This window comes from Botryllus schlosseri, chromosome 12 (assembly GCF_051294905.1).
Source record: "Botryllus schlosseri isolate E-star chromosome 12, Bs_hap1, whole genome shotgun sequence".
NCBI classification, from domain to species: Eukaryota; Metazoa; Chordata; class Ascidiacea; order Stolidobranchia; family Styelidae; genus Botryllus; species Botryllus schlosseri.
The window spans coordinates 7,920,053-7,944,995 of record NC_137247.1 but is presented as its reverse complement, the minus strand read 5'-3'; the positions used below and the strand labels follow the sequence as shown (position 1 = coordinate 7,944,995).

The window sequence follows — 24,943 nt, the reverse complement described above, 5'->3', positions numbered from 1 at the left end:
ATGAATTGCTTGTGACTGTTGCTAATTACGTCGCTACGGTTGTCAAAGAGCACCTCTCTACCGGAGTTGAATTTATGATTAATCAATTACATGTTTAACAGTATTTGTAATTGTAATTGTAATTTGATAGTTTTAGCATTTTTTGACCTAACGCTATAATTTTGACAAAATTTTGACTTATTTTGACATGTCAAAAAGTCCCCCTACTGATCAGGTTTATTAAATCACCATTATACGATAATATATGCATGGGTTCTGTGAGTCAACGGTCCTAAGATTTGAGAAATATTCCTACAATCGCACCAACGGAATCGATCGAAATGTGCGGACACCACTAGCTAATTACGTTGAGTAGGTTTCATTCACCGCCAACAATAGCGCAATAATAATTTCGTTGAGTGGTTTAGCAGTTATTTGAAATTTCTGTTCGCATTCGACCGCTTTCTCGCTTTCCGATCGATCGATGCATTTTCAGTCCAACTCGTCATGTATGTGAATGCAACCATGATTCTCATTGTGTCACAATACGTTTGTCGACATTTTCACGGAGAAACCACCAGCCATTGCTAAAATTACTCACCCCATATTCCAGATCGGGACTAGTCATTTTACGCGACTTTGTCCAACTTTTCCTGAAATGAGGGCGGGAGAATCATTATTTGTTGTATGCGGGGTAAATGGAAGTTAACTACTTTGGTCTGTTCACCAGTTCCAAATAATTATCTATCCGGTAGATTGCATTGGTCGCGTGACTAATACTAATTCAAAAACAGGCTGAATTGTGTATGGACTCAATAATATGGCCCGTACTATCACAGTGAAATGGTTCCGCCTGGTTGCATTTTCCTATCATCAGTATTACCATTACCACCACTAGATTAATCGAAATGCCTGGTAGACGCCGCCTCACCCTTTGTGCTAACTGATCGTATCTCTCATCCTACGAGAGAAGCCGAAGGCCCGTATTTCTCTCATATTTAGGAGATTGTTGATTTTAGCGACTTCCATTTATACAACTGTGATTAATGATTCAGTTCATTGTCGATACCTATGCAGTGTGTAATGCACCGTTGTCGCGCATGGAATGTTCGTGTGGTCATTTATTACCCGTTCTAAACGTAATTGCAAATTTTTTCAAATTCTTACTTAAACGACATGGCAAGAAACAACATGAATACAATGCAAATATTGTTAATATATGTATTGTTTCATGATCAGCGTAAACCTCTCAGCAATATGGGAAAATGCATATTGCATATGCATCGTGCTACCAGCCTTAATCCAAGGCTAGCGGCAATTTACCACCTCTGTTCTATAGCTACAGTATTCCAATCACCTGCATAAGCACGAGAACATGCATATTCAAAACTTCTTCATCTTATTTTAAAAAGTAATTTGCAACACAGTAGCTTGTTGTGATAACTGTTACCCGAGTTATTGCTGGACGGGTGGGACAGATGAAACTAACAAGGGCAGATTGCAGGTATCATACTCACTTATCCGTATCGGTGATTCCAGCATACAATGACGTGTCTAAAACAGATTTAGCATCATCATCATTGGTTTATTAGCAATTTTATCAATTCAGTACACCACAAAAAATGCGATACAATGAAAATAAAGGAAGATGTCGAAGCGACTAGGAGTTGTCTATGGAATCAGACACCCACCTTGGCCTAGGCCAGTGGTTCCCAACCTTTTTCGACCCATCGCCCCCTTTTCGAGCTCAACAATGATCATCCCCCCCCCAAAATTTTGTGTACCGAAAATTGGGCATACAAACTGTAATCACCGGCGGGTTGACTAGAAAAAAAGGTCAACTTTACGGCTCCCAGCCTGGTTTGACACTTTTGTAACTAAATTTCCGTGGGTTGACTAAAAAAGGTCAGCTGTTTTGACGCGTCATCGCCCTCCTATCGCCCCCTTCGCTATTTTCGCCCCCCGTCGCCTCCTTTGTCCATTTTCGCCCCCCTATCGCCCCCTTCGTCATTTTCGCCCCCCCTATGACGCCAAATCGCCCCCTGGGGGCGATATCGCCCACGTTGGGAACCACTGGCCTAGGCGATGTAGACAACAATTTTACTTAGGAAATTCTTTTGACAATATCATAAGCACGGCCACGGTGCGCCAGTGCGAATGTGACCTGGTATATTGGGGGAAACATATTCGAGAATGCGTAATACCGAAAACGTTATTGATGCTATTCAGGTAGAATCATCAAAAACATAGAAGTAGCAATAAGACATTTGAGTGCTAACGATTTCAAATATGACCAACAAAAGTAACAAATCCGTAATATACGCAAAATACTTACCAGATAGTCTGGAAAGCGACTTATTCAATTTCTCTTCCATACTTTCAATTTTCTGTAAGACCTTTTCCAGTTTTTTCGAACTATCTTCCTGCAAATAGGAACGATAAATAATTGGTTCGGCTAATAGACGGTTTAATAATTCGTTAGTAATATTTCGTCAACAACTTGGCACGTTCACTTTCGAAGCGACGACGCTAACCCCGTTAAAGATAGATGGAGTGAAATGAGAAAACTTCTAGCTGCAGTTCGCATAACGTGTCATTATGAGGCTAATGGTTGCCTTCAAAATATTTTCGCACATGCAACGTTAATTTGAGACCACATCATATTCAGAGTGCAGCAGTGCAACTAGATCGTGAACACATTCGGTCATTGCTAAAAATCGTCACCTCATCCTCCTGATCGGAACTAGCCATTACACGCCATTTGTCCCGAATTATCCTGTAATGAACGTGGGAGAATAGTATTGTTAGTAGATACACTAAACTGTCTGTCAGACGCGGCCTCACGTTTTATGCTCTTTTCTCTCATCATCTGTAAGACTTTCTTCGAGTCTCATAATGAAGTTAGCTTGTTGCATTTTGCTGTAAGCTGTGGATTTGTCACGTACTCTGTCAAGAAGGGTGCAGGTTTATTTCGGATTTGCATGATGACGATTTGGAGACACTGTTTACTACCTGGCGTGATTAAGACACGCCATCGGCAGACCAACTCTTGTAGAATATCACGCTATTATATTTACGCAGCGATCAAAGCTCTGCCTTGCAACCTTATATCGCGTGTTCGGTCTCCCAAGAACCCAGTCGTTGGTATACAAGACTATTTGTCGATGCCACGCCCAGATAAATGGGCGGGTTGCAATAGCATCCCGCTTTCAAATCCAGCTAAATTATTTTGCGGAGTATACTGAGTAGTGAGTATTTATCCACTGTAACAACCCCACGGCCCACGCGAGTGAAACCAACAGACTTTCTTTATCTTCACTCGGATATTCAAGAGGTTTGTCAACGTTTTAGCGAGTGCTGATTGTGAGCGTTCTTGTTACTTCCGAATATAAGCCACTAAGTCCGATATTGCTTTTTTCCCAATTTGCACTCATCTTCCTTTGATATCAAGGTTCTACCGTGAATGAAATCGAATGATACAAGCAGTCCGTTTTTATTGTTTGATAAAGTCGGGCTTCGGCTTACACCGCAAGCCTTCTTAGATACTTCGAAAATAGCCTTCTCGTGCCCAGATTTCACAATGTTCTAGTTTTGGGTTTAAAAAGCGAAATTCGAATGTGACGCTTATGCTTAGCAGAGATTCTCTAATTACAGTAATATGTGCTCGGTATTTGGTATTCTCACCTTTGGAATGCATCGGTCAGCAACGCGATGAGTACATTCACGCAGAGTAAGGCACTTATCGCAAGGAAGGTCCCAACAAGAAAGTAGGTCATTACGATATCGAATTCATGCATCTGGTCGTATTGGTACTCGTCCACAAGCGTAATTCGATACAGAGAAAACATTATCTGATCAACCGAAGATATGGACGCGATGGGGGTGTGCAGGCCTGAAAAGTTTCGTGTCATTTGATATGATATAAGTAGTGATCAACGTGTGCCTGTTAACGAATTTGATGGATCTATCACTGTCCTAATCGCAAACCTCTTACCAGCATTTGACCTTCGTCCAAACAATCAATACATTTGGTTGAGGGGTGTGAGTGGTGTTCATTTAATTTAGGAGGACCTAGGCCTCGAATACCTATTTTTTCACTTTTACAGAAATCGTCAATCTACCGTGTATACTTGAATAAACACTGATGAAGTTACCTCTACTTCTATACCTGAATACCATCGATGACTACTCCGACCAACTCAGAATCGACCGCATAGGCAAACTCTGATTAGGCATATATGATGGCGTTATATCCGGAGGTGTTCAGTAACTAAGTACTTACGTCTACGTCTCCTTAACTTTGGTTTCTCAAGTGGTCATTTTTAGACGTGGAGCGGCGTCACTTTAAATTCATTAAAACAGTAATGAAACTAATGACAATCTCACAATATCATCAATTTCAAACTATTAGCAATTTTACAGTTATGCATCTCTTATAAGTTACATATTTGGAGTCACCACACGGTCAATTGAGCATAGCCGGTAAAGGCAAGCCACGAAAACAAAAAAAGGTTCGGAGCGCAAAGATATGAAGCTCAGTGAGCATTAATCCGCTGACATCGGACAATTCTGGCATGATTGTAGTCAATGGGGTGTCAACATATTTACGAAAGAAATAAATCAGCGACTCTTAAACTTTTTTAGACACGCCCTGCTTAATGACAGCGAAAAATTTCGCGCCGCCCTTATCGTTAAATCCGAAAAAGTATTAAAAAGAGCCACCAGAATGTTCGCCATTCCAACGCATAGTATAAATAGTATGGAAGGTTGTAACTGTTGCGAGATTTCTTAAGTAAAGTTTTCAGTATTTTCAGCCGAATATTTTGTCACAGATAATCATATGTAATGGGATCACATAGCATATGGATATTTTAGCGATGTTGGTGTCCAGCCTCTTCTATTAGCCTAGTTGAGCTTCGCTCAAAGGTACCCGACAAAAAGCTAAATCCGAAACCAATAACGCGGGCCCCACGCCATTCAAACTTGGCACTTCTGCAAGGACAATCGATTTTTCTCTCGGGTCGCAGGTGCCACGCAAGAAAATAATTTAAGTGAGTACATTTGGGTTACCATAAAGTGCCCTTCTTAAGAGAGGCATTCTGCGATATGTGTCCTAATTGAGCAACTCTGTGTTTAAACGTCGACTTTATAAGCCAATTCGATTGAAAATCCTAATTTCATAGATTCAAAAGACATATTATACAAGGCACATGACGTAATTTCATTTGGAAATAGGTTATTCTCCATAAGTTTGTGCCGTTCGCACTCTGCCCAGATGCTTAACAGACACAAGTATGGTATCAGTAAAATATAGCATAGGTGTATGTATGGATGTTACGGCTTAGCTATGGCATTGGAAATTGTAATATAATTAGGATTATTGCCGTTGCACAAATTAAACTGATTCTGAGTTCCAGAAACATCATTTCCCTATAGCGTCCTTGCACCCCTTTCGGATACTTTCACGCCCCTCCCCCAGCTTGAGAATCGCTGAATTAGACTAATCAAGTATACCGATATTTCGGTCATTAGCTACCTTTCGCAATTTAGATATGGTGATAAAGTTCACTCGAAGATAGAATAAATTCGCCGCATAACTAATGTTTCAATATGGAGAAATTGGCTTACATTGAAAGCTGATTTGCATGGAATGTATATTCTATTCATAGCTTACCGAATACAATCCAAAAACCGAATACGTAAGCGGTGTAGAAAATGATGAAGAGAACCAAAAACCACCTGACGTCGGCCATGACATTCCTCATACTAATAATAAGTGGTCCAAGATTCCTGAACAAAAGAAATATTTCAAAGATATAACATTACGCATATTGACTAGCAGCTTTAGGGTTTATCGCTAATTTCGAATGGCATGGTGATGTGTATACCTCATCCGTCAAATCACATTGCATATCTGGCTTGGGTAAGAATTATATCAACATCGTTTTACTCCCCAACAGTTAAAAAGTTGAAACATTTTACACAAAAGAAGATGTAGGTTTTTCATAATGCAGTCGTAAATCGAACTGAGATAAAATAAACCAACTTACTTAAAAGTCCTCATATACTTCAACAAACCGAACCACATCATTATCACATTGAATGTGAATATTCTTGTCACCCAAACGCTGAGACTGAGGTTGTTGACCCTTACACCCAACGAAGCACAAGCATCGAGATCAGTCAGATCTGAATAAATTAATTACATACCTCATAAGTTTCGATGATGACATGCATAATTTGATATTTTGTGGTCGCGGTGCTGATTAGGGATGTGATGCTGCGAATCAAAGGCTTGAAATGTCAGCTAGAAAGCTTGTAACAAGTTCGTTGACAATGCGTATAACACGGGCGCGAGCAATATCTGGTGACACAACAGTTTTATGCGACCTTCAAAAATGATGACTTGACGAAGACGAAATAATTATTTTTACCATTGAAATATGTGTCGCGTTTGCCCACGGGGATAAGCAAATGCGAGTATAGTTTTCCGGTAACAGAAGTTACAATGTTCCCGCTTTGGGTCAGGTCGAAAATTGTATATATTAATAACTCCCGAAAACTATAGTAACAACGACCGATCATCCGATGTGTTTGCGGCCAGCACATATGATATATGATAAGAGTTTAATGTGTTTTGATTCGACGAGGCGTGGTTTTGTGGATGAACATGAACATGTAAGCTAATCGTAGCCAAAAGGCAGTCTGTGTCATTGCAGATTACTAACCTACGGATAGATGCACAACACGTGATTCACGGTTGTGAACCAGGAGAGAGACAGCAATTGCTGATCGCTCGGTAAACTGATATTATGCAAGCGGCCAGACAGCATTATGTCCGGGGTAGGTTCGGACTTTTTTGCCGCACGGAAATCATGTGTGGGGTATGTCCGCACTGTGTTCCGCCAATTGAACACCATGACGTCTGAGATGTCCGCATTGTGTTATACCACTCGAGCGCACGTCTTGGGTATCTTTGTATTGTGCCGCGACTCGGACATCGTGACTCGGGTATGTTCGTAATGTGTTTACTACTCGGATATCATGTCATGTCATGTTTTGTTGTCACTACAGTCCAAACGTGACGCAGACCTGGTGTACGAGTGCCGTAAAACAGTTCGAACATGGTCTGGACATGATGTCAGAGTAACACAACATAGTGGAACATACCCCTGACACCATGTCCGAGTGGTTGATCACAGAGCGAACATAATCCAGACATGATGTCAAGTCCGAGCGACAGCAAAGTCCTAAAAAAAACCTGACATGTTGTTCTAGTGGTAACACTGCCCAAACCTACTCCAGACATAATGCCCTCGGAACGTTTGCATACAATATCTGCTTACGAAGCGAGCAGTTATCGCACGCGAACTCTGGTTACTCAACGGCGACTGATTAGTTGCGCATATATCCGTAGGCTAGTAATCTATGGTTCGACGAGACGGCGCGTGCCGTTCGAGCAATTGTAGTTAAGTCAAGTAGATTAATAACACTCGGAGACAAAGGCAAAGTCGTTACTTACTTCCCTTTCGAATAAGCTCTGCAGTCTCATCACACCCGGTTTTCCCACAGCAGGGCGGGGGTCGATTTTCGGAATCGTAATAGAAAACTTCGAAAAGGTGCGTAGCCTGAATAAAACGGAAAAAATGAAATAGAAACGGTGACTTTCCATATAAACAGACTTCCATATCTTCGCTGTTTGATCACTCCGCCATATTCGGATGAATGAATGGTATAGGAAAGAGTACAACCCGGATGTTACAGAGAACGCCGGAAAATGTTTACAATATTAAACAAGAATGTCGGACTGGTAGGGCAATTCGTAATAAACCCTTTCTAAACCGGCGGTTCAAAATGTTTCATGGCTACAGTAATATTTTGAAAATAAATACAACATCTCGCCGAAAGGTCTTGTTGGAAGTATAAGCAACTAACGAAGTGAGAAAATGATGACGTATGACATGAGGTCATGAGGACATTTGTCCTAAAAGAGGGAATAAGGTAATTCTAAAATCGATACTCAAGTTTACATTGATACCCACCAATAAAATAAAGTTGAATACAATTAGAATCCAGTCAAATATATTCCAGAAATCCCGACGGTAGCTAGAGCGATTTTTGTCGAGTTCACCTTCCTCCTTCTTCAAAGCATCATATATCTGAATCATAATTAGCTTGTCAGGTTTTACCCGTGAAATGCAACGAGAGGTAATCATGTTCAACCCGTTTTATTTCACAAATCACTGCAAAATCACAAATCATAAAACGAAAAAGTAGTAGCAAAAACAAACCCTTCGTAATGCCAGTTATTATGCAATATGCATAAGTGTTATTGCACATTTTCTAGTAGTCCTCAACATTCGCCTTGGCGTATTAGGTAACATGGATGTCAGAATGTCGAAAAAAGTTTTGCACCGGTCTGAAGTTTTCTTTATAGAGCTGCTTTTCAGCTGCGATGTCATAGCTTCTTCTCTTTTTCCATTTTCGAAAGTTGTTCCGAGAATTTATTATTTCCTTGATTTCTGAGCTCATGAATATCACCGACGCTACTATATTGACTATCCAAAATGCGATTCTCCAGCTATCCTGAAAGCAAAAGATGAATATTTTACATGATGATCGAGGGGTCGGTTTTGAAGTTTCAACATATCAAGTAACAAGTGACGTTCGTTCTTAAGAAACAAACGACGCAGTACCCTACCTACCGTCAGACTCGAGTTGCAATATCTAGGTGACTTGACTTGACTCGTTTCAAAATTCTAAAAGTGAGACTGTCTTGTGCCTCGGCACCTTGTGAATTGGTTACAACCCTAAGCGCATGTGAGTCAAGCCTCCCCTGTGATTCGATTTTTGTAATAAAATATGTTTCCAGTACTGAAACTATACGTTCTTCATCACTCAGAGTTAATTTATCAACGATAATCATCGTTTCGATACTGTTTTTCACTCTGGGAGATATGAAACCGATTGGTCGTATCGAAGCGTCGATTTGGTAAATCGTTGTGGTAACGGAATTGCTCGTATTCGAGTAAGAAATCGCACAAGTGATCGACTTGTCGAGCGTAGCACAAAGTACAGCATAAAACTCTCGAGGACGCAGAAGGGCTTGGATAGATGTACGCAGGCCTTCACATACCGGGTCAGGTAAAATATATTGATATCGTATTTGCCATGAATGTCCAATTCCCAAAAGCGTCCACAGGAATATGTAAATGAAGTACACCATTAGATCTCCCCATGCCCGAAATCTGTAAAAGGTTTCAACTATAGATTTATTTCCGAAAGACAACGGCTATAGTGTAGAGGGAAATACTGAATCTATCGACGAATAAATCACATATCTTCCATTGGAATAGATAATTTTCACCGGCAAAATATTTACGTATATTTTTTTATTCATTGCAATGCTGGCAAATCCTTCGTAGGTTTGTTGTGCGTGGTTAATTGGTTATTCTACTGGGGAACCAGTTCTACTGCTATACCAGTGGTTCTTAACCTTTTTTCTTCCAGCGCCCCCTTTCAAAAATTATCGTGCTCCAGCGCCCCCCCCCAACTTCATATTGTAAGGAATGTAATAAAGACAATGAGTAAGAGGGAGGGCCGTAACAGCACTTCGTTAACCCTCCTAAAAACGATTGCCTTGCGCACCCATAGCGTGATAAACCGAAATTCTGAGGGCTTCGCCACCACGAACCCCATATCGTGATTTTGATGGTCAGCAAAGTTTGTGTGGCCTGGTCGCCCTAGGCACCAAAATTTTCCATAATGCATGAATGAATAGGTGGTAATTACGTATATAAGTCGCTATAAACTTTTTATCCTCCCAGCCCACGAAATCAGATTTACCAGTAGCACTGAGTGAGCTGTTGTATAGGAAAATAAAGGGCACGTAATTCATAATTAAACATATTCGGGCGTGCCCGCAGGTACAATTATTCGTTACCAGGGTCGTCCGCTATTTGCCGATAGCCAATTAGGTATCTGCATTGGATGTCCATTTACTGAGGCAGCTATTCTCGCCTATTCGCGCGAAGTGCGAAAATTTTCACTAATTAATGATTGAATTGGTCAATATCATCGGGAATTGCATGTAAATTGAGATCAATTTTTATCCTCTCTCTGCTCACGTAAACACATTTACCGGTAGAGCTGAGTGAGGTGCAATGTTCCCTCTAAGCTGCGCACGTGCGCAGTGCTGACACGGTCTCTGAAACACAGAAAATCTACGTTGCGCACAACAAATCCGGAGTTATTACCTTTTTTTAGTCGTTACGCACTGTTGTCCAAGGGTCAGCGCAGTGAGTTGTTGAGTGTGCGCAGACTCATCAAAACTTAAAGCGAACATTGTGAGGTTTCTTGGAAACTGTAGGCCCCGTCACTAATAATTAAACATATTCGGGCGGGCGAACCCGTTGGTATGACTTCGTTGCATGATGTTATTTCGTGACCCCCTGTCTGCAATATCAATAAATATAGAATCGCTCAACGGGGATATCGCCCAACAGGAATATCCCTGTCGCCCAATCGTACTAAACTAAAAGACGCACACGATTTCAGATTGGTATTTCTTCACTGACATATAATTTTTCCCTGCTAGATGGAATTCGTCTTCTGGGGTTCAGATTGCCAAGACAGGAACATTCGGTGTCAGTCATTTAGGCGCCCATGGACAATTAAACCTATATGTATTTTGAAGGCTATATGTAACAAAGTTTTCGGTGTTAATTTTCTCTGAATACTCATTAAGGATATGTCCTATCACCACATCATTTACTGCGAAGCCATTTTTCTCCAGCGCCCCCCATACCGCCCCCCTGAGCCCAGCGCCCCCCATATCGCCCCCTGAGCGTTTCCGCCCCCCTTCAAGATCGCCAGCGCCCCCTGGGGGGCGCTGGGGGCAAGGTTAAGAACCACTGTGCTATACCATTCAATATTTGTCACAGCGTGTAATATCAATTTGAGCATTGCACGGGGAGGAACCACCTTTCGTCTGGTCGTGGAGGAAAGCAATATGGTGGAGTCTGCGCTGTCATTAAATACAGTCTAAGGGTTCCGAAATTATTCATGACCGCGACCCCAAATTTCGATTTGAGCATGTTGCGCGATCCCACCTCTCAACTTGGCGTGCTAGTTACAAAAAATGGTCAGTACCTTCGACCAAGGCTACTAAAGGTCGCGAGTATGTTTTCACCATTTTTACCCGATTCGCATTCCTTTTCTTCTATTTTGAAAAATAACTGAGCTAAAATATTCAGAAATGAGTCGCCGATTGCATCCGCTTAATTGCCATTCTTGTAATAGTCATTCGTATTCAAATTTCGTCTCTGCGGTACCAGAGTAGTGATATCATCGACCTTATAGACGCACCAATCCCAGAAGGCCACGTCGCCTTAATGGCCACGCCTACAGGACGCCCATTGCCACGTCACCTGCCACACCTATAGGACGCCCCTTGCCACATCATCAGCCACGTAAATATAATTCAGATTATACATAAGTTTCGAAAATATAAATAAATTCGAAAACTATTATGGCTATGCAAGGCTATATTCTCCGGATAATATTATTATGTGTATTTAAGACTTTGTATTTTCACGGATAATATGAGCAACGCTGAACTAGGTGTGGTTTTATGATGATATATCAAAATTCTACACATCATCACTAATTAATTAATATAAAATGCGATTTTGAGCGCTGCGAGTTGATAATATTAATCCCTACGCTTCTGATGCATGATTTTTTGTGATAAGGACCTTGATAACATTCAGAGTCTGCAACGATTGTTTGGATATCCATTATAGCAATACCCCACTGAACTATAGACGGTTATATTACTCCGTTGGTCAGAGATAACTCATTTGTCCATATTTTTAAACTTGATTTTATGTATACTCGTTACGGTCTCTGCAGGCTCCACATTTTACGACTTATTTTCATTAGACGCAGGCAAGCGATTCTCAAGTTCGGAGCTACGGAAACAAATCACTCGCATGTGCGATCCGAGGTCTCTGCGTCTCAAGTTCGGAGCTATGGAAACAAATCACTCGCATGTGCGCGTTCCGAAGTCGTAACAGCTTCAGTAGCATATACGCAAATCCCAAGGCGAAAATAATCGAACGAAGTATAGCCGCAGGCGCGAGATTCGCAGGGCTCTAATTATACAAACACTCTCTCTGCCTGTACGCGAGCCCTAGCGTTATAACGACAGGATCCAATTAGCGCATTTTGAAGCCATAAATTTATTCAACTTCATTGAGATAGCCATGATTTAAAGATGGTAATCAAGTGTGACAATAGCACTCGTCAAGGTTATACAAACATAACCTTAAACTAATCTTTACTTCACAAAATATAAAGTTATAAAAGTAAGCAGATTTGTATAAAAACCCGCTACATAGAAGTAAAAGTAGTCTAGAAACATAACTACTTACTGAAAAATCGTTACGTAGAAGTGCGGTTAGTCTACGAACATAACCACTTACTTACTTTGAAATCTCTACTTGTACTTGTATTGGAGCAGAATTGTGACCGATGCATTAATGATTTTAATACTCTGTATTTTAAATTACCCACACCTATGAGTCGAAATGTTCTTAAGTAACTCATGTTTTCAATATCACCTAAACGCAAAGTTCCAAAATTTCCATGTTGATCAAATACCACAAACTTTGCTTGCTTTCAGAGTTAGTAACAAAGCGCATAACAGAATTCACCCAAAAAAGTCGGTACTCCGAAAATTTTGTAAAATAGAGCTTTTTGGTGATGGACTTAAGTTCCAATGAACAAGTGTTCACGTAGGTTTGAATCCCACACCCAGTACGTTTTACGAGAATTAACATTTTTAGTTTCAAATATAGCGTATTGAGTACTTTTTCAGCGCATTAGAGACGTTTACACTATGGAGTCGTAAGCTTTACTTGAGTTTTTTAAATTAAGGTAGAAGTAGCCATTTCCGAATAAGTAAAACGTTAGTATTTTTGGTCCATTTCTGCTTAATACTATAATTATCATGGTGTTGAAGCAGTCCAATATCATAAACACTTGAAAGAATTCGTTGCATGCAGCTAAAAACCTAATTGAGAACTCTGAAGAAGTACCAGTAGCACAGTTTATGGTGTTTGTATGACATCAAAATTTACGTACTTTGCGCTTACCTTATGTTAATAGTTTTCCTCGTCTATCTACTTTACAAGATTCAGTGTAGAAATTCAGTAGAAATGTAAACACGCTTGAATATGACTAAAACTCACATAAGCATCACACTATGATTGAATATTTCAATTAGCAAGCATAACAGATGATCACCTAATGAGTGCAAGCGCGAGTTCGCAAGTGGAAAATAAGTCAGATCGCTCGAAATAATAGTCCCGAGTTGCGTGAAGCTAATGTTCTCCCCGTAGCTGAGATCAGGGTTTGCAATTTCGCCTATGGGAATGAGGTATTAGAAAATACCAATTCGAGAGGTTCTCTACTAGATAGTGCCTAGCTTTCTCCATCGCCAATACCTGATGCTGTCGGATAAGTTTATGAAACTGACACCTCTCATCCAGAGCAATGAAAAAAGTACATTCCAACATTTAATTATCACTAAATTTCTACTAAAGTACAGGAAGTGCAGATCTCCAACATGTGAAAAAGTACGTATTAAAGGTATAGTTTGCCAGATAACTGAAAATAATAAATAAAATTAAAAAAAATTTAAAAGCGCGAAAATTACATTTTTTCCCGGAACGCAACACGAAAAATCGTATGACTTTTGTAAAGCAGAAAGAAAACTACACTATTCCGATGCACTAAAGACTTTTACACTCCGGATTATGTATAGTATGTAATAATTTTATATTGCGGGGTATTCAGTTAACTTTAATCCAGTGATCCCCCGTCTATTTTCAATCACCCTCCTCTTATTAGTCTAGGCTTCGAACCCCACATCCAGTACGTTTTATGGGGTTTAATATTTTTAGACTCAAATACTTTTCCAATGTACTAAAGTCTTACAGTACGGATTTTGTAGAGTAGTTAGAAAACTACCTTTTGAGTCGATAGCGAAGTACTTGTTCATTTTGGAGTACTCAGGTATTGGTTTTGCCTTGGTAGCAATATACTCAATCAAGTGATTATCTATTTACAGCGCACCTACTTCTATTTCAGAGTTTTCGGTTTTCAGACACACTATACCTTCAATACTTACTGATTTACTCGTTCGGAAATCATCACTTCTTGCACTTTACTAAAAATTTACTGATACTAAAATGTTAAAATGTACTTTTTTCAATGCCCTCGATGAGCAGCGCCAGTTTCAACTGTATCCTATCATGCATTTTCGCGCTGTAGAATGACTTATCGCAACGAAAAATAGCAAAAATACATCGAGAATCTGCAAACTCTTACTGCGAAATATTTGAGTTTTACGAATTATCCTTCAAAGTGAGCTTACATATTGGATATTATCAAAACCCTCTCCATATCGAAATAATTGTACATTTGGAGTAGGCTACTCAAGTATAGGTTTCGCCTGCTTGCGCAATACTTAATCAAGTGATTATCTATTTAGACTTCATCTACTTCTATTTCTATTTCAGAGTTTTCAGTTATCAGACAAATAATACCTTCAATACTTACTTTTTTACTCGCTCGGAAATCACCACTTCATGTACTTCAGAAGAAATTTAGTGGTAATAGAATGTTGAAATGTACTTTTCCATTGGCCTTGAAGAGCGGGCCCAGTTTCATCTATATTCTACAATGCATTTTCACACTTCAGAATGACTTACTATCGCAATGAAAAATATCACAAATACATCGAGAATTTGCGAACTCTCACTATACGATAATTGAGTTTTACAAATTACCCTTCAAAGTTAACCTACATGTTGGGTATTATCCAAAACCTCGTAGAATTTTGCTTCGAGCGACAAATCCTTTGAATTAAGGTGGAAGTGCCTATTTCCGACCAAGTAAAACGTCAGTATTCTAGGTCTATTTCTGCTTAATTCTGAAACTATAACGGATTTGAAGCAGTACAATATCGTAAACACTTGAGAGTATTTGGTGCATGTAGGCAAAAAACGTACTTGAGTACTCGGAAGAAGTCAATACTTACTTGTTTAGCCGCTCGGACATCGTCACTTCTTGTAATTTAATAGAAATTTACTGCTGATAAATGAGTAATCGACTTTACCCGATATTCGCATACTATGAAACTGAAGAATGAATAGACGCGTTTTCAAACTATAGAATGATATAGTCTCTACAAAATGTTTTTGATATCAAAATAACTTTTTTACATGAATGGTCACGTATGCTAATATTCAAATAACCCAACACAGAGCTAGTACTTACAGGAATATCGTAGTTCTTGTAACAAAGTTGTATGTGCACAATATATGTTTAAGGTAAGTCCTACATATTCATGATTTCGTCCGAGTTTGTATTTTAGAAAATATTATACAACAATTTACTTTACTAACGAGAAGTGTCGAGTTATCGAATGATTTTCCCTTCCGTCAAAACAAATAGAATGTGAAACTATATTTCTAACGTTCCTAACCCTTTGCACACCGGTGGTAAATCACACAACCAACAAGTTTCGAGAATCGAGTTATTGAATAACGTGAAAGCGTTTTTCCAGTGTCAAGTCGTTATGTTGATTCAAGCGTATATTTTAATACCCCGAAGTGAGACTTCGAAACTATCGTCAGTTCTCCAAGAGCAAATATCGTGTTCTACAAGTGTTAAGTTGTTGTATTATGTAGCTGGTAATTGGTGCACGTAAGCCAAGGATCGAACCAAGTTGTGTTAACTTGCGTTGTTATGTACCTAGTAATTGGTGCGAGTAATCCCGCAACTTCTGCTGTTCAATGGCTTTACCGCGTTCTTACCAAGCACCTTAATAAGGATAGACAGCCCCAAGCAGATAATGTAAGTATGTATGTATGAATGATGGGTTTTATGGTGCTTGATGATAGAAGCTGGTCTTCTATTCTATATTCCGAAATAATCAAGCTGGTGGTTTTACCAGCACCGCGCCACATAGAAACTTTAGTAGAATCACTTATTATAACTCCTCACGTTCACTCAAGTAAATCTAATTTGATATTGGAGTACTGAACCTTAATTTTCCAGCAGTGTGATAAACGCCGTCAGATCAATATCGCACAATTCCGCTCGAATACAAGTAAAAGTACAGATTTCAAAGTAAGTAAGTAAGTAAGTGAGTAACTGGTTATGTTTGTAGACTATGTCTCCACTTCTATCGTTCAGAGATGTTGAGCAGAGAAGTACATGTATTTCTTCAAAGTACTCAAGTGGTTTTTTTGCCTACATGTACCAAGTACTCAAGTGTTTATGATATAGGCCTGTTTCAAATTCAAGACAGTTTCAGTATTAAACAAAAATGGACCTTGAATACTAACTTTTACAATGTGAAATTTTATATGCATAAACTAACAAACGTCACTTTTACAATGGTTCGGTATGATTTCTATATATTCCGCTCTCGTTATTGGACCGCGTTGTAACGCCGAGCTATATCTCGATGCCTAGGCTTCCGCATTTATTTATTTTTCGATTTATTCTGCCCTATGTAGATTTAACATAAGGAAGGTTATTTCACTCATAAAATTCGGAATACGTATTTGCTCGAGTTGAAGCCATAACGCTTGGAGTGAAATTTTACGTGGTTTTCGTTGATATCCAACTGGGCTAATTTCCAAATGTAATTTGAAAAACTCAAATATCGCATAGTAGGACTTCCCAAATTTTCGGTATATTTTTGCTATTTTTCACGGTGATGATAAGTCATTCAGGACAGCGAAATGCATTGTAGGAAATAGATGAAACTGGTACAATTCATCAAGACCCCTGTAAAAAAAGTACATTACATTTCAACATTTTATTAGCAAGTAATCGAAATACCACAAACTGGGCTAACCTTTGGAGTTGTTAAGTAAAGAAGTACTCGTACTTTTTCAGAGTATACCAAGTAGGTTTTTTGCCTACATGCACCAAATACTTTCAAGTCCTTATGATATCGGAGTGCTTCAACTTCATGATAGTTATAGTATTAAGCAGAAATATATCTGGAGTACTAACGTTTTACTTACTCGGAAATGACTACTTTTATCTTATTTTAAAGGATTCCTCACTCGACGCGTAATTTTATGAGGTTTTGAATAATATCCAACATATAGGCTCACTTTGAAGGGTACTTCGTAAAACTCAAATATTGCACAGTGAGAGTTCGCAAATTCTCGATGTATTTTTGGTATTTTTAGTGCGGTAAGTCAGTCTGCGACGCGAAAATGCATCGTAGGATATAGATGAAACTGACAACGCTCACCAAGGCCACCGAAAAGAAGTACATTTCAATATTTTAGTAGGAGTAAATTCCTAGTAAAGGACAAGAAGTGATGATTTCCGAGTGAAATAAAAAGTAAGTATTGAAGGTATAGTGTGCTCGAAAAACCGACAACTCTGAAATAGAAGTAGATGCGGTGTAAATAGTTAATCACTTGATTAAGTACAGCGCAAGCAGGCCAAACCTATACTTGAGTACTCCAAAATGTGCAAGTACTTCGCTATCGACTCACTCCACGTAAAAAGTGACTAGGTTTTAGAGTACTTTATCATTTCTAGACAGTTTCAGTTTTAGACAAAATTTGGAATAAAAAACTAGCTCATTCACCCATTCGGAAATCTTTTCTTTAACCTGTACTTGAGGGTAGCAAGTAAATCTCATTTATTAGTAATTCTACATGTACTTGTACACTTGACCATGTGTTATGACTTACAAAATTACTTTTCGCTATATTTGAAGTCTGTCAAATAGCAGTATATGTTAAGGTGAGCTTCTATTCGTTCAGTTTGATAATCTTGACTAACCATATTCATTCGACGAGCTCTTCAGTGATAGTCATGGGACTTGGAACAGTGTTATATGACATCATAGCGATACGAAGTTACGACAGTTTAAAATTATTCCCCTTACGACACCAAATTTCGTTGGTTCATCTCCACCTTCAAATATCGTGTTATACAAATATTGTGTATACGGGATAAATACATATATGGCTATGTTGTTGCAATCTTCAAAAAAGTACCTCCCTCAGTAAGCAATTTCTCGTAGGCTATGCATACAAATGAGGACAGTTACATCAACGAGTGGTAACTTGTATTATGTAGCTAGTAATTAGTGCAAGTAAGTCCGCAACTACTGTTCAAGGCCTTTTCCTCGTTTTTTTACCAAGCATCCTCGTAAGGATAGACAGCCCCAATCAGCTAATGTAAGTGTGTACTGTGTATGTATGTATGAGGGGTCTTATGCCACTTGACGGATGAAGTTGGTCGTCTATTCTATTCCGAAATAATCAAGTTAGTGGTTTTAACAGGACGTCACCTCGTAGAAACTTCAGTAGAATAACTTATAACTCCTCACGTTTACTCGAGTATATCTAATTTGATAATCAAGTAGGCCTACTGAATCTTATTTTTCCGACGAGTTCAAATTTAGCTCTAACTTATGAGATTAAATATAATAACTTTTCATGTTGCAGTGTAATTTACAGCATGAGCCAAGTGATTTCATAATTAACACAAGATAAATAAATGAATTACTAGAGTCTTATAAGATATTCGTGTCATCCTCCTTCGTATATCATAAAAGAATACCTACTGCAGGCGATTTGTAATTATATGCGCTGCGTTTGATTAACTCAATCATGTTGCAGTGTTTTTAAATAGCGAAACTCAGCATAATCCAAGTAATTTCATGATAAACACAAGCTAATTGAATGAATTAACATTAAAGTAGCTTGGGCTTACGATTGTATCACCTTGACAAGTGGCATTATCAGACATGAAAATGATATTATCACCTAATACCAGAAGTTAACACACGTCAATGTGGTTCGAAATTCACGAGAAATTGGTTACGAAGAGAAGTATATTCTTGTATGCACAATAGCGGAGAGGATCGTTAAAATGTAGTAATCAGGCCGATGGGTATTCGTTGAGTTGTACAAGCATAAAAAACATTCCCGCGCGCTCATAAACCTAATTCTTTCCAACCCTACCACCTAATCCTAAGACGCGCGCGGGAATGTTTTTATGCTTGTACAACTCAACGAATACCCATCGGCCTGATTACTACATTTTAACGATCCTCTCCGCTATTGTGCATACAAGAATATACTTCTCTTCGTAACCAATTTCTCGTGAATTTCGAACCACATTGACGTGTGTTAACTTCTGGTATTAGGTGATAATATCATTTTCATGTCTGATAATGCCACTTGTCAAGGTGATACAATCGTAAGCCCAAGCTACTTTAATGTTAATTCATTCAATTAGCTTGTGTTTATCATGAAATTACTTGGATTATGCTGAGTTTCGCTATTTAAAAACACTGCAACATGATTGAGTTAATCAAACGCAGCGCATATAATTACAAATCGCCTGCAGTAGGTATTCTTTTATGATATACGAAGGAGGATGACACGAATATCTTATAAGACTCTAGTAATTCATTTATTTATCTTGTGTTAATTATGAAATCACTTGGCTCATGCTGTAAATTACACTGCAACATGAAAAGTTATTATATTTAATCTCATAAGTTAGAGCTAAATTTGAACTCGTCGGAAAAATAAGATTCAGTAGGCCTACTTGATTATCAAATTAGATATACTCGAGTAAACGTGAGGAGTTATAAGTTATTCTACTGAAGTTTCTACGAGGTGACGTCCTGTTAAAACCACTAACTTGATTATTTCGGAATAGAATAGACGACCAACTTCATCCGTCAAGTGGCATAAGACCCCTCATACATACATACACAGTACACACTTACATTAGCTGATTGGGGCTGTCTATCCTTACGAGGATGCTTGGTAAAAAAACGAGGAAAAGGCCTTGAACAGTAGTTGCGGACTTACTTGCACTAATTACTAGCTACATAATACAAGTTACCACTCGTTGATGTAACTGTCCTCATTTGTATGCATAGCCTACGAGAAATTGCTTACTGAGGGAGGTACTTTTTTGAAGATTGCAACAACATAGCCATATATGTATTTATCCCGTATACACAATATTTGTATAACACGATATTTGAAGGTGGAGATGAACCAACGAAATTTGGTGTCGTAAGGGGAATAATTTTAAACTGTCGTAACTTCGTATCGCTATGATGTCATATAACACTGTTCCAAGTCCCATGACTATCACTGAAGAGCTCGTCGAATGAATATGGTTAGTCAAGATTATCAAACTGAACGAATAGAAGCTCACCTTAACATATACTGCTATTTGACAGACTTCAAATATAGCGAAAAGTAATTTTGTAAGTCATAACACATGGTCAAGTGTACAAGTACATGTAGAATTACTAATAAATGAGATTTACTTGCTACCCTCAAGTACAGGTTAAAGAAAAGATTTCCGAATGGGTGAATGAGCTAGTTTTTTATTCCAAATTTTGTCTAAAACTGAAACTGTCTAGAAATGATAAAGTACTCTAAAACCTAGTCACTTTTTACGTGGAGTGAGTCGATAGCGAAGTACTTGCACATTTTGGAGTACTCAAGTATAGGTTTGGCCTGCTTGCGCTGTACTTAATCAAGTGATTAACTATTTACACCGCATCTACTTCTATTTCAGAGTTGTCGGTTTTTCGAGCACACTATACCTTCAATACTTACTTTTTATTTCACTCGGAAATCATCACTTCTTGTCCTTTACTAGGAATTTACTCCTACTAAAATATTGAAATGTACTTCTTTTCGGTGGCCTTGGTGAGCGTTGTCAGTTTCATCTATATCCTACGATGCATTTTCGCGTCGCAGACTGACTTACCGCACTAAAAATACCAAAAATACATCGAGAATTTGCGAACTCTCACTGTGCAATATTTGAGTTTTACGAAGTACCCTTCAAAGTGAGCCTATATGTTGGATATTATTCAAAACCTCATAAAATTACGCGTCGAGTGAGGAATCCTTTAAAATAAGATAAAAGTAGTCATTTCCGAGTAAGTAAAACGTTAGTACTCCAGATATATTTCTGCTTAATACTATAACTATCATGAAGTTGAAGCACTCCGATATCATAAGGACTTGAAAGTATTTGGTGCATGTAGGCAAAAAACCTACTTGGTATACTCTGAAAAAGTACGAGTACTTCTTTACTTAACAACTCCAAAGGTTAGCCCAGTTTGTGGTATTTCGATTACTTGCTAATAAAATGTTGAAATGTAATGTACTTTTTTTACAGGGGTCTTGATGAATTGTACCAGTTTCATCTATTTCCTACAATGCATTTCGCTGTCCTGAATGACTTATCATCACCGTGAAAAATAGCAAAAATATACCGAAAATTTGGGAAGTCCTACTATGCGATATTTGAGTTTTTCAAATTACATTTGGAAATTAGCCCAGTTGGATATCAACGAAAACCACGTAAAATTTCACTCCAAGCGTTATGGCTTCAACTCGAGCAAATACGTATTCCGAATTTTATGAGTGAAATAACCTTCCTTATGTTAAATCTACATAGGGCAGAATAAATCGAAAAATAAATAAATGCGGAAGCCTAGGCATCGAGATATAGCTCGGCGTTACAACGCGGTCCAATAACGAGAGCGGAATATATAGAAATCATACCGAACCATTGTAAAAGTGACGTTTGTTAGTTTATGCATATAAAATTTCACATTGTAAAAGTTAGTATTCAAGGTCCATTTTTGTTTAATACTGAAACTGTCTTGAATTTGAAACAGGCCTATATCATAAACACTTGAGTACTTGGTACATGTAGGCAAAAAAACCACTTGAGTACTTTGAAGAAATACATGTACTTCTCTGCTCAACATCTCTGAACGATAGAAGTGGAGACATAGTCTACAAACATAACCAGTTACTCACTTACTTACTTACTTACTTTGAAATCTGTACTTTTACTTGTATTCGAGCGGAATTGTGCGATATTGATCTGACGGCGTTTATCACACTGCTGGAAAATTAAGGTTCAGTACTCCAATATCAAATTAGATTTACTTGAGTGAACGTGAGGAGTTATAATAAGTGATTCTACTAAAGTTTCTATGTGGCGCGGTGCTGGTAAAACCACCAGCTTGATTATTTCGGAATATAGAATAGAAGACCAGCTTCTATCATCAAGCACCATAAAACCCATCATTCATACATACATACTTACATTATCTGCTTGGGGCTGTCTATCCTTATTAAGGTGCTTGGTAAGAACGCGGTAAAGCCATTGAACAGCAGAAGTTGCGGGATTACTCGCACCAATTACTAGGTACATAACAACGCAAGTTAACACAACTTGGTTCGATCCTTGGCTTACGTGCACCAATTACCAGCTACATAATACAACAACTTAACACTTGTAGAACACGATATTTGCTCTTGGAGAACTGACGATAGTTTCGAAGTCTCACTTCGGGGTATTAAAATATACGCTTGAATCAACATAACGACTTGACACTGGAAAAACGCTTTCACGTTATTCAATAACTCGATTCTCGAAACTTGTTGGTTGTGTGATTTACCACCGGTGTGCAAAGGGTTAGGAACGTTAGAAATATAGTTTCACATTCTATTTGTTTTGACGGAAGGGAAAATCATTCGATAACTCGACACTTCTCGTTAGTAAAGTAAATTGTTGTATAATATTTTCTAAAATACAAACTCGGACGAAATCATGAATATGTAGGACTTACCTTAAACATATATTGTGCACATACAACTTTGTTACAAGAACTACGATATTCCTGTAAGTACTAGCTCTGTGTTGGGTTATTTGAATATTAGCATACGTGACCATTCATGTAAAAAAGTTATTTTGATATCAAAAACATTTTGTAGAGACTATATCATTCTATAGTTTGAAAACGCGTCTATTCATTCTTCAGTTTCATAGTATGCGAATATCGGGTAAAGTCGATTACTCATTTATCAGCAGTAAATTTCTATTAAATTACAAGAAGTGACGATGTCCGAGCGGCTAAACAAGTAAGTATTGACTTCTTCCGAGTACTCAAGTACGTTTTTTGCCTACATGCACCAAATACTCTCAAGTGTTTACGATATTGTACTGCTTCAAATCCGTTATAGTTTCAGAATTAAGCAGAAATAGACCTAGAATACTGACGTTTTACTTGGTCGGAAATAGGCACTTCCACCTTAATTCAAAGGATTTGTCGCTCGAAGCAAAATTCTACGAGGTTTTGGATAATACCCGACATGTAGGTTAACTTTGAAGGGTAATTTGTAAAACTCAATTATCGTATAGTGAGAGTTCGCAAATTCTCGATGTATTTGTGATATTTTTCATTGCGATAGTAAGTCATTCTGAAGTGTGAAAATGCATTGTAGAATATAGATGAAACTGGGCCCGCTCTTCAAGGCCAATGGAAAAGTACATTTCAACATTCTATTACCACTAAATTTCTTCTGAAGTACATGAAGTGGTGATTTCCGAGCGAGTAAAAAAGTAAGTATTGAAGGTATTATTTGTCTGATAACTGAAAACTCTGAAATAGAAATAGAAGTAGATGAAGTCTAAATAGATAATCACTTGATTAAGTATTGCGCAAGCAGGCGAAACCTATACTTGAGTAGCCTACTCCAAATGTACAATTATTTCGATATGGAGAGGGTTTTGATAATATCCAATATGTAAGCTCACTTTGAAGGATAATTCGTAAAACTCAAATATTTCGCAGTAAGAGTTTGCAGATTCTCGATGTATTTTTGCTATTTTTCGTTGCGATAAGTCATTCTACAGCGCGAAAATGCATGATAGGATACAGTTGAAACTGGCGCTGCTCATCGAGGGCATTGAAAAAAGTACATTTTAACATTTTAGTATCAGTAAATTTTTAGTAAAGTGCAAGAAGTGATGATTTCCGAACGAGTAAATCAGTAAGTATTGAAGGTATAGTTTGTCTGAAAACCGAAAACTCTGAAATAGAAGTAGGTGCGCTGTAAATAGATAATCACTTGATTGAGTATATTGCTACCAAGGCAAAACCAATACCTGAGTACTCCAAAATGAACAAGTACTTCGCTATCGACTCAAAAGGTAGTTTTCTAACTACTCTACAAAATCCGTACTGTAAGACTTTAGTACATTGGAAAAGTATTTGAGTCTAAAAATATTAAACCCCATAAAACGTACTGGATGTGGGGTTCGAAGCCTAGACTAATAAGAGGAGGGTGATTGAAAATAGACGGGGGATCACTGGATTAAAGTTAACTGAATACCCCGCAATATAAAATTATTACATACTATACATAATCCGGAGTGTAAAAGTCTTTAGTGCATCGGAATAGTGTAGTTTTCTTTCTGCTTTACAAAAGTCATACGATTTTTCGTGTTGCGTTCCGGGAAAAAATGTAATTTTCGCGCTTTTAAATTTTTTTTAATTTTATTTATTATTTTCAGTTATCTGGCAAACTATACCTTTAATACGTACTTTTTCACATGTTGGAGATCTGCACTTCCTGTACTTTAGTAGAAATTTAGTGATAATTAAATGTTGGAATGTACTTTTTTCATTGCTCTGGATGAGAGGTGTCAGTTTCATAAACTTATCCGACAGCATCAGGTATTGGCGATGGAGAAAGCTAGGCACTATCTAGTAGAGAACCTCTCGAATTGGTATTTTCTAATACCTCATTCCCATAGGCGAAATTGCAAACCCTGATCTCAGCTACGGGGAGAACATTAGCTTCACGCAACTCGGGACTATTATTTCGAGCGATCTGACTTATTTTCCACTTGCGAACTCGCGCTTGCACTCATTAGGTGATCATCTGTTATGCTTGCTAATTGAAATATTCAATCATAGTGTGATGCTTATGTGAGTTTTAGTCATATTCAAGCGTGTTTACATTTCTACTGAATTTCTACACTGAATCTTGTAAAGTAGATAGACGAG

The 24,943-nt window shown here is 38.3% G+C and overlaps 1 protein-coding gene across 2 annotated transcripts in view; it reads right to left on the bottom strand.

Annotated features, from left to right (window-relative positions):
- Window positions 1-289: 289 nt before the first annotated feature.
- Window positions 290-24,943, bottom strand: part of LOC145452299 (uncharacterized) — an 83,613-nt gene continuing 58,959 nt past the window's right edge. Inside the window, exons 23-34 of one of the 2 annotated variants that reach the window (XM_080330510.1) lie at window positions 9,116-9,227; window positions 8,395-8,565; window positions 8,022-8,138; window positions 7,502-7,607; window positions 6,030-6,168; window positions 5,654-5,769; window positions 3,664-3,871; window positions 2,824-2,925; window positions 2,704-2,755; window positions 2,315-2,402; window positions 1,497-1,533; window positions 290-632 (exon numbers count right to left, since the gene is read on the bottom strand). In XM_080330510.1, coding sequence (XP_080186636.1) covers window positions 512-632; window positions 1,497-1,533; window positions 2,315-2,402; window positions 2,704-2,755; window positions 2,824-2,925; window positions 3,664-3,871; window positions 5,654-5,769; window positions 6,030-6,168; window positions 7,502-7,607; window positions 8,022-8,138; window positions 8,395-8,565; window positions 9,116-9,227 — 1,369 coding nt within the window. In that variant the 3' untranslated portion in view covers window positions 290-511. The remainder of the gene's footprint in view (window positions 633-1,496; window positions 1,534-2,314; window positions 2,403-2,703; window positions 2,756-2,823; window positions 2,926-3,663; window positions 3,872-5,653; window positions 5,770-6,029; window positions 6,169-7,501; window positions 7,608-8,021; window positions 8,139-8,394; window positions 8,566-9,115; window positions 9,228-24,943) is intronic. The other variant, XM_080330511.1, reaches the window with a different exon arrangement.